The following is a 14,643-nucleotide window of genomic DNA, read 5'->3' as shown; positions in this document are numbered from 1 at the left end:
GGGAAGCGGCGGCTCGTCGGCCGGCGCCCGTGGCGGGGGAGGAAGGGCTCGCCGAGCGGCTGAGGGGCTGCCCGGCCGCCCAGCCCGGGCCGCGGTCGGCGGCGCTTGGCTCGCAGCCTCCCCGAGCCCGCAGAGCCTGCAGCCGGCCCTTGGGAGCGCCCGGCCCTCTGGCCCAGGTGGGTGCTGAGCCGCGGGGCTGAGCAGGCAGCTACTGGGAGGGAAGCGCCCACAGACCTGATCCTGCCTCGTGTAACCCGATCCTTTCCCCTAAGTATGAAAAGAGCGCCGTTTGGTTAGTTTTTTCCTGCTGTATAATGTTCGCATTGCTGCAAACAGGAATTTTACTGCTATGCTTTGTTTATTCGATTATTCCTCTGCAGCGCCCTAGGTCACCCAGTTTGTTCTGCCTGGTGCTCTCTGTTGCCTCTGCAGCTCTGGCTCATCAGCTGCACCACTTTATCTCTGCTGTTGTCAGCTTAATAGGTGTTTTAACTTAATTAAAGCTTGTAGCAGTAGAAGTGCAAGTGTAACTTGTACACTTGCAAAAGAAGTGCAAGTGTATTGGGTTTTATTTTTAAATAATGTTTTGAAGTGACACGAAGAAGTTGAGGATTGAACCAGCCAAACGATCATTGTTGCCTTTTTTGTTTCGCTGTGAACATCCTCTTAATGTCAGGTTTCTCTGGTTGCTGCCAAATGTGTAGATCAGCAAGTGTCTTTTATGTTATACTGTATGGGGTTTTTTTGGTAAATATTTCAGTGATGTATTTGCTTTCCAAATTATTGTAAGGCCCACATGGATACTTTGCTAGTAACACAATAGTCATGAGTTGGTATCTCTGAAATTTCCTAAACTTGTGAAAAGGGAAAATGGAACATTATCTTCTTTTGCATTTTACGTTTTTTTTGTAGTTTTCATTACATTTTCTATATTATATATGTAGGAGCTACATATTTCTTGAACTATTTTTAGTAGACTTCATGCTTTTGGAGAAGGAAGAAATTAACAGATGTATTTCTCTTCAGTTGTTAATATATAATAAATCACCAGGTGGATATGTCAGCAGGGTTTTTTCTGACCTGACTTAAGCCAGCAAGTTGACTCACCTAAAGCAGTATAATTCATGAATATGGTATTTCAGTCTCAGTTTAAATTGAACTGCCCAGCTTTTCATGGAGTTTTGTTTCTCAATAGATAATATTTGTTTGTGCTTAGTGTCGGCTAATTAGAAGTTGTATACTCAGTATTGCAGAGAAAGAAACCATGGCAAGCACTAGAGATCTAGACCACTGTGATATCCCATACTATGTTTCTGAATTTGTGGAAAGAGAACTTGGAAATGACTATGATTCCCTGGGGAAGCTGGGCAGCCTGATTGAAAAGCTATCTGAAAACAAAAAGCACTTAGAAGAACAGGTAAGCATCTTTCTGTTTAATTTTTTTTCTTCTTCCAAACATGCTGTATGACTGATTGAGAATATGAAACTAAATGAAATGTATCAGTATCTCAAGTGGCACTGCTCTACACAGTGCAGTGGTTTTATGTCTGCCTTAATACATCTCTGTCAATGCAGGTACTTACAGTTTCGTCAGAAGTCCCTAAAAGAATTCAGAATGCCCTAAAGAATGCAGAAGACTCCAAAAAATCTCTGGGTCAGCTTCTAGAGGAGGAAACTGTTCTGTCTGAGTCCATCAACAGCCACTTGCAGAAAGCTCAGCCGTGGATGGAGGATCTCGATGTGCTGATAGGCCAGGTGGAAGAGATCGAGCGGCACCTGGCCTACCTCAAGTGGATTTCTCGCATAGAAGAGCTGAGGTAGTTTCTGAGTGCTGCATGTATGTTCTGACACTGGTGAGCTGGTTTATCCCCTTGGTAAAATAGTGTCAATTCAAGAAAGTTTTGTCTTTACTTTTCAATATATAAATGATTCTTTTCTGTTATCATTAGTGAATATTTGGCCTTGTCTTTTTTGTGTTTTATAGTGACAGCATTCAGCAATATCTGATGACCAACAATGTTCCAGAGGCAGCCAGTACTCTAGCATTCATGGCAGAACTGGATATTAAACTTCAGGAGTCATCTTGTTCTCATCTTCTTGCTTTTGTGAGATCCACTGTTAAATTTTGGCATAAAATCCTTAAGGACAAATTGACAAGGTAAGAGAGCTACTGAGACTGTCTCATCTTTACGTTGTACTGTCAGTTGATGTCCAAGTGCTTATTTTGTGTTGCAGTGACTTTGAGGAGGTGCTGACACAGCTCCGCTGGCCCTTTGTGGGGCCACCTCAGTCCCAGGCATTTGGCCTTGCTGCACCAGCCAACGCTCCTGAGGTGTACAGCAACTTGGAGATGCTGTTCTGTCAGCTTCTGAAACTGCAAACCTCGTATCCTTTTACATTCTTGCAGTGTATTTTAGCAAGAATAAAAACTGTTAGAGATGCATGTTCTCAAGGAGAATTATTTAAAATTTTATTCTCCCTAAAAACAGAAGATAATTTATGTTACTTTGTATTAACATTAGAATGTTGTGGGGATTTGGTGGGGGTTAATTTTTGTCGTTGTTTTGTTTTGGGGTTTTTTGTTTTGTTTTGTTTTGTTTGGGTTTTTTTGCATGTAGAAAATGCATTTAGAAGGTGCCAAATTTCTCCTTTTTGTCAGTAGCAACATTTTAACTCCAAGTCATCAGATCCAGCGCTCTCATGGTAGCTGACAGTTTAGGTTGCATGAGGATTTGGCCTTACACTGCTAGGGACCATTACCCATGCATGTTAATGAAAAAATGGTGATGTGTGTTTTATTAGACACAGTTAATGCTTTTCCTTTTATAGCCTTATGTGAAATAATCTTTAATCACTTTAATATGTCCTGCCCCAGAAAGAAAAAAAGGGAAAACTAAACATACATGTCTTGGAAGGAGACTTTACAAAAAGGGGAGACTGCAGGAGGATTTCTGTTGTGCAGCAGTCATAGTCTGCCTTTGAGGTTGCTCAGAGGCACTGCTGCTCATTCTATCCCTGATTTTTATGAATTAAGTAATTCACAAAAAATCAGTTAAAACTGAAGTTCAACTAAGCCTTTGTGTGTGTGTGTGTGTGTGTGTGACAGTGGCTGTCTTTTTTTTTTTTTTTTTTTAATCAAATAGTGGAAAGATGCAAGGCCATTGTACACAATCCTGAGCTGGTAACAATTTTGGTTTGGCAGAGTGGATCACTTAAATCCATTACATGAAAATGGGAAATTATGTGTTGCATTTATTAATCCCAGGAGTCTTTATCCTCCTTCAACAAATATGAATAAGAGTGTCTCTTGGACAGCCACTGTGTTTCTGACAATGGTGGTTTGCTGGATTCTTCCAAGTTTCCTAAATCAAACAGACTTAAGGGACATGTATTGCCATTGAATAAATAAACCCTCAAGGCCTGAGTTATATTTAATATTACATAAAGTGGAATATTTTGAGTGTCTTTTATAAGGAATTGTATTGTTTTCATAATACTGTCTTCAGTCAATGGTGTAGGACTACAGCAGTGCTCATTTTTATAAACCTATTCTATTGAAATGGTGATGCTGGAGTAATTCAACACTTACGTCCATCCTTGACTGTCATACTTAGAGATGAGCTGTTAACCAAACCCAAACAATTGCCAGAAAAGTACCCTTTACCCCCTTCACCACCAATCATCCTTCCAATACAGATCATGCTGAATCCTCTTCAGAAAAGATTCAAGTATCATTTCACTGGAAATAAACAAACCAATGTTCTTAACAAGGTATGGGAGAAAGTGCTTTGACATTTCTAAATTGCTTTGTAAACAACCTTTAGATTGCTGTGTTTAAATTGTATAGATTTCACATTTTCCAAAATTAGGATTCTTCAAAACTGTGCAGTTCTCATGCCTACCTAAGTGTGGACAGACATTGAGATAGCACTTGGAGACCTTTCAGAGACACAGGCATTTCCTCTGGGTGAGGCAATATTTTCCCTTGCCCAGATCCTTCATAAAGCATCATTACAATCTTAGACCGACTCCCATCTGTTCACAGGTTTTGATTAATTTCCTCTGTCTTGCTGTAAATGGTTTTGCACTGTTCTGTATTCTTGAGCTCAAAGCCTGTGACTTTGATTTTTGGCACTGTGTTTTGCTTTCTTCATGTAACTGAAAATGTTGGATTCTGCAGTTATGATATGAAATGTTATTAGTCTAAAGGTACTGTTAAATTTTTTTTTTGAAGGGTTGAATTTTTAATTGTCCTAAAACAAGAGATGCTGAGTTTAACAGTTGGAAACTGACTCACTTTTTTGTGTGAATTGCCTTCAAAGACTGAGGATTTTTATCTGAGAATTACCATTGGAATGGGTTTCATTGCATTAATGCCACTGCAACACCTGGAGCAGAGTTTGAGAGCTGTTTTGAAACAGTCCTGTTGCACAAGTCTGCTTATGATCACCATCTTGTGTAAATTTAAATACATTTGCAATCTTGACAGATGCTACTACAGATTTTTTTTAAAATACTGTTGTGTATGTTAGTGGGAAAGAGGTGTTTTAGATATGAACAAAAGTATTTTAAAAGCAAATGGAAAATTTATCTTCAAGACATTGAGTTTGCAAACAACAATAGGTGAACAACGATTTAAAAAAAAAAGAACTTATTAAGAAAAGTTTACAGGGAATCTAGTGTCAGGTCAGAAAGATATTTCAACAGGGCACTGCTGAAATTTGGTTTGGGTTTTTTGGATTGGGTTTTGGGTTTTTTTGTTTTGTTTAGTAATTACTTGGATAATGCACTAAAGAAAATATTAATGTAAAATGTTTAAAAGACAGCAACCTGGACAAGATTAACAGTATTTCAGAGAAGAGGCTCAGAGTGCACAATGACCTTGCCCAGCTGGGGAAGGACTGTCAAAAAAACCCCCAACAACCCAAGCATGATAAAATTAATGAGACAAGTGAAAATGAATACAGAGGTGAGAAACAGACACAGAATGTGAGTGCACCTCAGCAGAAGGTTCTTTAGCTGTCTGGAGTGAGGAAACAGGAGCTGCTTCCAGTTGCACTAACACTGAAAGAAGTGTTCATCAAAACCTGCAGCCCATATTTTTGGGTGTGGAAACTTGAAAAAGCTTAAAGGCATTAAAATGTGAAATGAGAAGGTCATAGATTCCCCACTTCTAGGGGAAGATGGGGCTGAGGTTAGGTACAATGACAATAAGAGCAGAGCTTTTCTCAGGAGCACATCCTTTTTGTACCAAGAAATAAGGGCCACACAGGAGAACAGGAAGAAGTATATGAAGCAGAAACAAGGCTCTCATGAGAAAGCAGGAGAGAAAAGGGAAATAAAAATGGAACTTCTTCTTGAGGAGCACAATATTTGGTACATTTAAGACAATGAAAATCCAGAAATATTTTTCTGACAATGCTTTTATATAAATGGAAGTCAAGTGAAACAGAGTGAAAGACTTGTGTGATCTGAGATCAAGAGAAGGCAAGGAAAGAGAGTTGTATTTTTAGAAATGTGTCCTAAAATACTAGTAGCACTTGTATAAATGTTTGGATGCATTTAATAATTTCTTTTCTTTTTTTAAATAAGCCTGAGTGGTATTTAACACAAGTACTTATGTGGATTGGAAATCATTCAAAGTTCCTCGATGACAAAATCCAGCCAATACTGGACAAGGCAGGATCTTCAGTGAATGCTGGGGTAAGTAATTAAATGGTTTGTAAGTGTGAATATAAATATCTAAGTCAGCTCATGATAGATACTTGGCCCATTTCCACTGAAACGTGTACATGGTGAGACTAAGTCTAGTAGCAGTTTCTTGTGTACATGTTTGCACATGTCAGTACTTCCTGTCTCTGACATTCACTTCTTTCCTTTCCAAAGCTTGAATTCTCTCGTGCTCTAGTAATGCTGATTTTGGAGAAGTTGGCTGCTGATATTCCCTGCCTGTTGTATGATGATACACTCTTTTGTCACCTTGTGGATGAGGTCCTTCTGTTTGAGAGAGAGTTATACAGCATTCATGGTTATCTCAGCAGCCTTCCCAGCTGCATGCATATTCTGTCAGAAGAATCCTGCTTCCAAAGGTGGCTAACAGTGGAAAAAAAATGTAAGACTTCCAGTGCATTTTGTTGGTCTTTATATTGCACAGTCAGAAAGTATGTGTCTACTTACACAGCTACCCTTCTTAAATAGGATAAGTCACTTGGACAGGGCTACTACCAAAAACATATGTATTTTTATGCTCTGTAATTATTCTGAATAAAAATTGATTAGGCTTCAACAGTGCCTCTGTATTTTGTGGGACTCTTGCACCTAAGCTGTATGCAATCAAGTAGGCTTATTTTTAGACAAATGTTACATGTGTGCAGACAGAGATGGACTTTAAATTGAAATAAGGGCAAGGTATTAGTTTTTGAGAAATGAAGAAGAAATACATTGGAAAAGAGCAAGCCAACTATTAAAAAACAAAGCCAACACCCCAATCAATTCTGACATTTAACTCTGTTAACAGCATTGCAAATGCAGATACATTGAAGCTGGTTTTGTATGAAACGAGTTGTCAGTAATTTTTTATAAACTGAAAATGCAAAATTTAACTTACTAGAGATAAGGCTTTTATGTTACTATACTTTAGAGGAGCTTTTGTTAATTTTTTTTTTTAATTAAAAACTTAACTTACAAGGTTTTTACATCTCAGTTGCTCTTCAGAAAATGGACTCTATGCTTTCATCAGAGGCTGCATGGATATCACAGTACAAAGATATCACTGATGTAGATGAAATGAAAGTTCCAGACTGTGCTGAAACTTTTATGACTCTCCTGTTAGTTATAACAGGTAATTATATCTATGGGCATTGCTCTTGTTTGTAATGAACCATAAAACACCTTCAGCTAACAGATTTCTTTACTAAATACTTTACTAAATATTCATTGTCAGCAGTAGTCACCAAATAATCTTGCAAAGTTGTAATGTTTGCAGTTTAATAAAAATTTCCTGTTAATTTTGTATTTTGGACACTAATGCATGAATAATCTTGACCTAGTAACATGTTTGCAAAATAATAATTATAAATATACATTTGATATTTACCATATTCTCTCATAGTTGGCAGAATATAATTTGTTGCAATTCAGTAGTAAATTCTAATAGTCCTTTTGAATCTATGTCAATTCAGAAGCTATAAAAGTAGCTTCTCTTTTTTTGCAACAGTACATAAGAGCAAGTGTGTTTTCAGGGGAGACCATTGCATCTTCAATGGCTTTGTCTTTCTCTGTGTGAGGATGCTTTAGGGACCGTGCTGGAGGGTGTGGTATTACCACACATTGCTTCAAGTGTTACAGTACAAACTGCTCGTGGAATCAGGAGGGGGAAGAAAGTTGTTGCAAGTTTAGATTTTGCATGGGCATTTTCCCTGAAAACACTGAAATATTGGCTGTTTTAAGTACTGACATTTAAGTGCTGACTATATGATGTTCTCATAGGTGTGAGGTGGTGCATGTATGTCCCTGATGCCTGTGATGTTTCTTTTTGATCAGCTTTTTTTTAGTGTTGGAAACCCTAAAAACATTTTATTAATGTCTTTCCAGACAGGTATAAGAATCTTCCAACAGCTTCCAGAAAACTCCAGTTCCTGGGCCTACAGAAGGAGTTAGTTGATGATTTCAGGATACGATTAACTCAAGTGATGAAGGAAGAGACAAGAGCTTCCTTAGGATTCCGATACTGTGCAATCCTTAATGCTGTTAACTATATAGCAACAGTGTTGGCAGACTGGGCTGACAATGTGGTAAGTAAATATCCTTCTTCAGGAAAAAAAATATTTTAAAATGGACTTGGGATGTTTGTTTCATAACAAACATTTTATTTTCAGCACGTTTTAGGTGTGTTCAGGAGAATTAATTACTGAAAAAGTAGAATGAGATATAAATTTGGATTTAGTATAAATAAGGACAGGTTATTGTTTGAGGCCTAAGCTGCCAATTATTAACTTTCTAGGGAAATGCAGAGAGAACCTGGGAAATGGAATAATCTGAAGAGACCAAAAAACCTAGTCTCTTTTACATGCTTTTTATTGTAAAAAAAAAAAGTGAATTGATTTTGGAGATCTCTGAACCAAACCAGCAGCCTTTGGTGCTTGAACTCCTCCCATGGCAGGAGAGCTTAGACAGATCCATGTGTGTATCTGTGTTGCAGCACAGTTCAGGTGTGGCCCAGTGTTGTATCGTGCTTTTTGAAAGCAAAGCGGCAGCCCAGAAAGGCCACCCACTGATAACTGGGAATTGGTGACTGCCGTACAACAGCCTGGAGGCAGCACAGCCTAGTGAGGAATTTCAGCTTTTCTGCAGCTATTGGTGCTGAAGGTCAAAAAACCTTTTACACATGGTGTGTGCAGAATCAGGCATTGTGTGGGCTGTGGGCAGCCTCCAAATTCTTACTGTCTAGAGCCGTGGCTCTAGCAGGGGATAATCTTGACTTGATAGGACAGCAGCCTTCATGTTGTATAAGTGCATCTACTAGTGTCTTGATCTGCTTAAAAGCAAAACCAACAAGGTGTTACCACAATGTCACATTCATCTTGATAAACTAAATTCATTTTCTTGCTCTTGTCAGCACAGTAAATTTATGATTCAATGAATAATCATTGCTAAAAAAATTACAATTAAAGTTTACTTTTGAAAATCTTAAAGAGGCCAAGGTAGGGTTTTTTAAAAGCATGCTGCTGTCAATCTTAAAATATCTTTTCAGTGTTTCTTTAGATCTGTTCCCTTTACCTATCTGCTGTTGCATCTGAAACCTGTATCAGTTCCATCACTAGGATTAAACTACCATGTTTTGTTTTTCTCTAAATCAGGACCACAGGGAAGGATAAGAAAGTGGTTTTAAAACCTTAACTTTTTAACTTTATAAATGTGCCAGAGGAGAGTGTTTTCTACAACTGTGTCTAACAAAGTACCAATGGAAAGTTCAAGGAGTAAGATTATTTTCTGTGGTGTTTCTCTCTGGTTTTGTTTGCCTAGTTCTTCTTGCAGCTGCAGCAGGCCGAGCTGGAGGCCCGTGCAGAAAGTGACACCATGAGCCAGCTCCAGCTGGGACAGCTGGCATCCATGGAGAGCTCTGTCTTTGATGACATGATCAACCTCCTGGAGCGCCTCAAGCACGACATGCTGACACGACAAGTAGATCATGTCTTCAGAGAGGTCAAAGATGCTGCAAAGCTGTACAAAAAAGAGAGGTGATTCTGTTTATTTAATCTTTTAGCTTATTACAGGATTATTTCCTGTTAAAAATATTGAGGTTAGTAAAGGCAAGAATAGATAACAGGCAGTATTTTTTTTCTGGAGTAGGAAAGCTGCAGGGTAGTAAGTTCTGGAAAATTCTCTTTATTCTTACCTGGGGACAATTGTCATGCTGTGTTTTCTAAAGTAGCTCCACAATTATTAGATATATTAGTTTAAAACCATATGAAAGATTGTGGATCATTCTAGTTTTCTATTTTGAGTAGGAATTATTTTCTTTATAGTAGTATTGAAGATTTTATGCAAAATGGCCTGTCATGACTGTTCTGTCTTCACAGACTCCTAGGGCTTCTTGAATATTTTCTCCTGAGTAGAATTTCTGAAGTACTTAATAAAAGCAATAGAACTCAATGATTTTCAGATTAGATGGGGTTCCCTAGAATGACATGTGCAGAGATTTATAACTAAAGCATGAGTTTAATATTAAATGAAATTCAAACACAGCATTAGACTGATAACTTTTAGATTAGAAATGGGAAAGGATTGTCTCTGAAACATTGTAAATGGGTAAGATTTTTTTTAAAGGTAATTTTAACTTTACTTGTTGTAATATGAATAATTTCATTCTAATGACTGCAGTGCAATGGTTTCTTTTAGGTGGTTGTCTTTACCCTCTCAAGCAGAGCAAGCAGTGATGTCTTTGTCGAGCACGGCGTGCCCGATGCTGCAGACACTGCGAGACCGTTTGCTGCAACTGGAGCAGCAACTCTGCCACTCACTGTTTAAAATTTTCTGGCAAATGCTTGCAGAGAAAGTGGATCTGTACATCTATCAGGAAGTGGGTATCAGTGTGACCTGTGCAGTGCCATGCAGGTGTCAGTGACTGGCTTAAACAGCAGATGCACCTCTCTGTGTTTGTAGATCATTATGGCAAATCATTTCAATGAAGGAGGAGCAGCACAACTCCAGTTCGACATGAGTCGGAATTTGTTCCCCCTATTTTCACACTACTGCAAGAGGCCAGAAAACTACTTCAAGCAGTAAGTAGGCAAACTTCTGATCTACTGGCATTTCAGAAGTGAGTGTCCAGAAAAATAGAAATGTTCTACTTAAAACCAAGATTTTTTCAGTTAGTTTTGTTCCACACTTTAAATGTGTGGACCATTTATGCATCTGATGTTTTCAACTAGGAAAGTTGATTCTGCAGCATGTACTCAGACAGCAACAGACTGTGGCATGTGTCTTGGAGTATGTTGTGCAGTCAGGATGTCTAGATAAAATTATGGAAGGAATATTAAGTAGCACCTCTGAAAAAAACCTCTGAAACTGGGGCCAAAGAAACTAGTCAAAGATACAGTTACAACTGTACAGCAAACTTTATTGTTAGAAGGACTGCTTTAAACTATTTTCCTCCTCAGGATTGCCTTGTGAGGCATGAGAAGCTGCAACTTTCTTTCTGGTTAGTCTATTTCATTAGCCCACAATCTCCTAAATAGTCCAGCATCAAAATCCTCAGCTAATTGGGGCTCAAATTGAATATTTTTAAACCAACATGGAACATGGAAGGGCTTTTTGTTACACTTAAATTTGTGCTGCTTACATTAATCCGTGTAACTTTTCCTCTAGCATAAAAGAAGCCTGCATCATCCTGAACCTGAATATTGGCTCTGCCTTGCTTCTGAAGGATGTCCTACAGTCAGCTTCAGAACACGAACCATTAAAGCCAAGCCAGCCATCTGCAACAGCAGCACTAAATGAACTTGGAGTTTATAAACTGGCTCAAAGGGATGTTGAGATTCTTCTCAGTTTGAGAGCTAGTTGGCCAAATACAGGAAAATAAAGACTTCTTCAGAAATGATTAATAACTTGGTCTAGATTACTTATTCCAAGCAAAAGCCAAGTGAATATCCTGAAATATGCTTCTTTCTTTCATTTCTGTATGCTGAGAGATTGTTTTAATCTGACCTTGTGCCTTGTTCTATACAGTTCAAAGAAAAAATTCAAAATGCTACTGACTTGGTGTTGAACTGTGAAGATCTTATTTTCCATGGCCACTTTGCCATTGCATTTGGAAGCTAAAACTGTTCATCTCTAATGAATATTTTGCCTTGTCTGCATCATTCTAAGGAACACAGAGTATTTACAGTGTAAATGCATTTTTGTACAACGTGGGCTAATGTTCCCCATGAACTGGTCAGTCTTCAGTTAAACACAGATGTTTTATATCTCCAAATCCCAGGTAATGGATGTTCTGTATCAAAATGTATATAATCACTGTAGAAGGAAGGAATATGTCACTGTTTTCTTCAAACAAATTAATATAGTCTTTTACAGAAAAAACAATCGCCTAATTTTTTTAAAAAAGTTTCTCCTTATAAATTGCATATTGTGTGCTAAGTTTGAAAATATCACTTGGAAGTGCTACCTGCATTTACATGTGGACATTTGTCATAACTTGTTGAAGTTTTTTTCCCTTAAAAATACCCAAAAAGCAAAACGCAGCACAAGCCCAAACCAACTTAATTTTATTCAGTGCTAATGAGCCAACAGGTAACAATCCTTTACTGTAAACTATAACCTGAAGGAGGAAACTCCAAAATACTATTTTAGTTGCAAAAGAGATCTCTACTTTTTTTTTTTTAACCATCTAATTATATTAAGAACGGCAATTCTTAACTCTACTCCCTCCAGTGCCTGCTGGACAGGAACACGTTCTTATCACTTGTCCTTTTCAGCTGATTGCTCCACTGAAGGGCAGAGAAGATGAGAAAAAGAGAAAACAGAATATTGCTTAAAATTGACTCTTCACAGCTGACAAACCAGAAGAAAAATTGGGGAAGATGCCTGTTTTTAATAAATATAGCAGACCAGTGCTCAAACTAATACACAGACCAGCTCTCCAGCATCTTTTTCTTTCTAAAACAGAAAAAGAAAATCTCTAGTTAGATAATGAGGATAATTAGTTCCTTACCTTTCAGCAATTGCAATAGTTACTGAAAAATTGCTCCCAGAACCATACCTTGACTATGATGAATTATTTGAACTCTGAACCTATTTCATCTGCAGCTGTACTACCACCCCTGACAAAGAAGACAACAGGGTCTCACTGTTCCACATTTCTGGATCAGTGTTTTAACCCCTGGGCTGCCTGATGACCTTTGCTCTGACCTGAAGAGCAGGTACAGTGAGAAGATCCTGAAACTGAGGACCCTGAGGTGGTGGAGGGCATGTAGTGTGGTTCACCTTACAGTCAGGCAGTAACTGACCTTTTTTTTTTTAATCTTGCAATGCAAAGTGACACAGTCAAGCTTAAATTAGCAACTAAAGTATCCATTAATTATGTAACTTTGTAAATAAAAAATAAATCTCAGTAAAATATCTCCTAAGCATATGTCCCCCCCAAATAAAAAAAAACAAACAACACCACAATTTCAATTAAACTTACATTCCTTCCTTGAATACATCCAGTGTGATCTCCGCATCATCTTCTAGCTCCAAATCCTCAGTGCTCAGTCCCAAAGTTTTAAGGGCTAAAGTTAACAAAAGAGAATTTTTTATGTGAGTCTTTGGAAAGACACATTTAAATTTAAAGGTGCCTAGATCTAACAGAAGGTAAACGTGTGTAGCATAACAACATGTAACTCTTAAATCTAGGAAACTTAACCACATGTGACTTGAGTTCTCAACTTTCCAAGTTCCAGGTTGTGTGGGCAGCTATGCGGATAATTTTGAAGTATACAGATGAGTATCTTTGAAACGATTTGAATAATTGTGTGCAAGCGAAGGGTTTGGTGCGGCAGGGGTGAGACAGGCACCTTCCCTGTACTGCGCGGGCCTGATGCAGCCCTGGCCCAGCACATCCAGCAGGCTGAACATGGCGTCCACGTTGGCCTCGTCCATGAGGAACGGGTACTCGCCCTCGCCTCGCCTCCCAGCCTTGACCCGCTCCAGCACCTGGATCAGGAACTCGCGTGGCCGTTCTGCAACGAGGTCAGAGTGCCCGCGGGCAGCGGGCGCTCAGCCGGGGAGCGGAGGCCGCGCAGCCCCGCTGCCCCCGCTGCCCCCGCTGCCGGCGGGGCCGGGCCTGCGCGCACCGGGCCGGTGGAAGAGCAGCAGCGCTCCGAGGCGGTGCAGCAGCTCGGGCAGCCGGTGCCGCCGCAGGTACTCGCGGCTCTGCTCCTCGCCCGCCGCCATCCCGCGGCGCCGGGGCGGCGTGAGGGGCGGCCAGCGGCCGAGGGGCGAGCACAGGAATCCGCTGCGGGACGCTCCGCCGGGGCCAGCGGGAAGGGGGAAGGAAAAACTGACTTTCCTGGAAGTCGTCACGTTAGCACCGGAACAGACACGCCTCGCTCCCCGCTGGGCCCCGGTTCTGCGTTGGTTGGTGGGGAAATCGAGTGCCGCGCGGTCCTCGGTAACGCGTGTGCCGGCGCTGAGGCCCGCTAGTCCGGGGAATGGCGATGGCCCTGCCAATGCACACCGCGCCTCACGGGCCCGGGCCGAGAGCATGTGTCACACTCTTTTCGGTGGTGCCGGCCGCAGGACGGGTAGCACTGGCCACAAAGCAAAACACAAGAAGTAAGTGCCACCTCAGCATGAGGAAAACTTTACGCTGAGGGTGGCAGAGCTCTGGAAAAGGCTGCTCAGGGCGCTCGCGGAGTCTCCCTCTCTGCAGACACTGCAAACCCGCCCGTGTCACCGGCGGCAGGTGACCCCGCCCGGCCGGCATCACCTCCGGGGCTCCCTCCCGACCCTGAGGCTCTGTGATTCTGGGTTCTCACCTCCAGCCACCGCTCCTTCCACCCGCGGTACCAGCTGCTTCACCTGCCGCCCTTCCCCGGCACAGCCCTGGTTCATCCCCGCCCTGTGAGCGGCCCCGGGATGTTCCCAGTGTTCTGCACCCGTACGAGAGGCAAAACCAGCGGCCAGCATCTGGGAGTAAGAGTTCACATTTTAAAACCATTACTGGGTCTTGCAACACAGCCTGTGCAAACAGAGAAGAAACATCAAGGAATTTTTGACTGTACTACCCACTGCTAATAGGAGAACCATAAACAAGTAAAGCATCCCACTTAAAAAAAAATTAAGGAAATCTACAAAGATATAACTATATCTGCCATCAAATAAAATCAGACAATGATAAATGAGCATATAGTAAATAAGAATAGTATTCCTGTGAAAAGTCTAGTGCTAAATATATTTAACTATTTGCCAAAACTAAAATATAATAAGACATTAATAGAATTCACTTATTTATTTCTTAGATAAAGTGGGAGAAAGGCAGCATCCAAAGCTGCAAAGATTGCCATGTGCTGTCTGTATTCTCTGTTATTTTAAAGTGACTATGCTATGTGCTTTTAGTCTCAATTAGGGCTAGAGGAACTGTAGGTTTCTAACAGTTGC

At 40.4% G+C, this 14,643-nt stretch overlaps 2 protein-coding genes across 5 annotated transcripts; one reads left to right on the top strand and one right to left on the bottom strand.

Moving 5' to 3' along the window:
• The first annotated feature begins 49 nt into the window (after positions 1–49).
• RINT1 (RAD50 interactor 1) lies at positions 50–11,105 on the top strand. 3 transcript variants are annotated; one of them, XM_041474613.1, is made up of 14 exons: positions 50–176; positions 1,246–1,417; positions 1,576–1,817; positions 1,985–2,158; positions 2,236–2,385; positions 3,615–3,771; positions 5,593–5,703; positions 5,887–6,112; positions 6,704–6,841; positions 7,594–7,793; positions 9,025–9,239; positions 9,901–10,081; positions 10,165–10,283; positions 10,870–11,105. In XM_041474613.1, exons 2-14 carry the CDS (start codon positions 1,265–1,267, stop codon positions 11,081–11,083), a joined length of 2,280 nt encoding a protein of 759 aa, XP_041330547.1. In that variant the 5' UTR covers positions 50–176; positions 1,246–1,264; the 3' UTR covers positions 11,084–11,105. The 3 variants fall into 3 exon arrangements, with proteins under 3 accessions (XP_041330547.1, XP_041330549.1, XP_041330546.1); XM_041474615.1 differs by having other exon boundaries at positions 156–292; XM_041474612.1 differs by lacking the exon at positions 50–176 and adding an exon at positions 250–271.
• A 646-nt stretch (positions 11,106–11,751) lies between these two features.
• On the bottom strand, positions 11,752–14,297 carry EFCAB10 (EF-hand calcium binding domain 10). 2 transcript variants are annotated; one of them, XM_041474617.1, is made up of 5 exons: positions 14,022–14,297; positions 13,553–13,793; positions 13,198–13,223; positions 12,689–12,773; positions 11,752–12,159 (listed from the first exon to the last, which is right to left on the bottom strand). In XM_041474617.1, exons 2-5 carry the CDS (start codon positions 13,747–13,749, stop codon positions 12,123–12,125), a joined length of 345 nt encoding a protein of 114 aa, XP_041330551.1. In that variant the 5' UTR covers positions 13,750–13,793; positions 14,022–14,297; the 3' UTR covers positions 11,752–12,122. The 2 variants fall into 2 exon arrangements, with proteins under 2 accessions (XP_041330551.1, XP_041330550.1); XM_041474616.1 differs by lacking the exons at positions 13,553–13,793; positions 14,022–14,297 and adding an exon at positions 13,338–13,542 and having other exon boundaries at positions 13,059–13,223.
• Positions 14,298–14,643: the final 346 nt, after the last annotated feature.

Source organism: Pyrgilauda ruficollis, unplaced genomic scaffold (genome assembly GCF_017590135.1).
Source record: "Pyrgilauda ruficollis isolate IOZ18807 unplaced genomic scaffold, ASM1759013v1 scaffold33, whole genome shotgun sequence".
Taxonomy (NCBI): Eukaryota; Metazoa; Chordata; class Aves; order Passeriformes; family Passeridae; genus Pyrgilauda; species Pyrgilauda ruficollis.
This window is presented reverse-complemented; position numbering and strand designations above follow the sequence as displayed.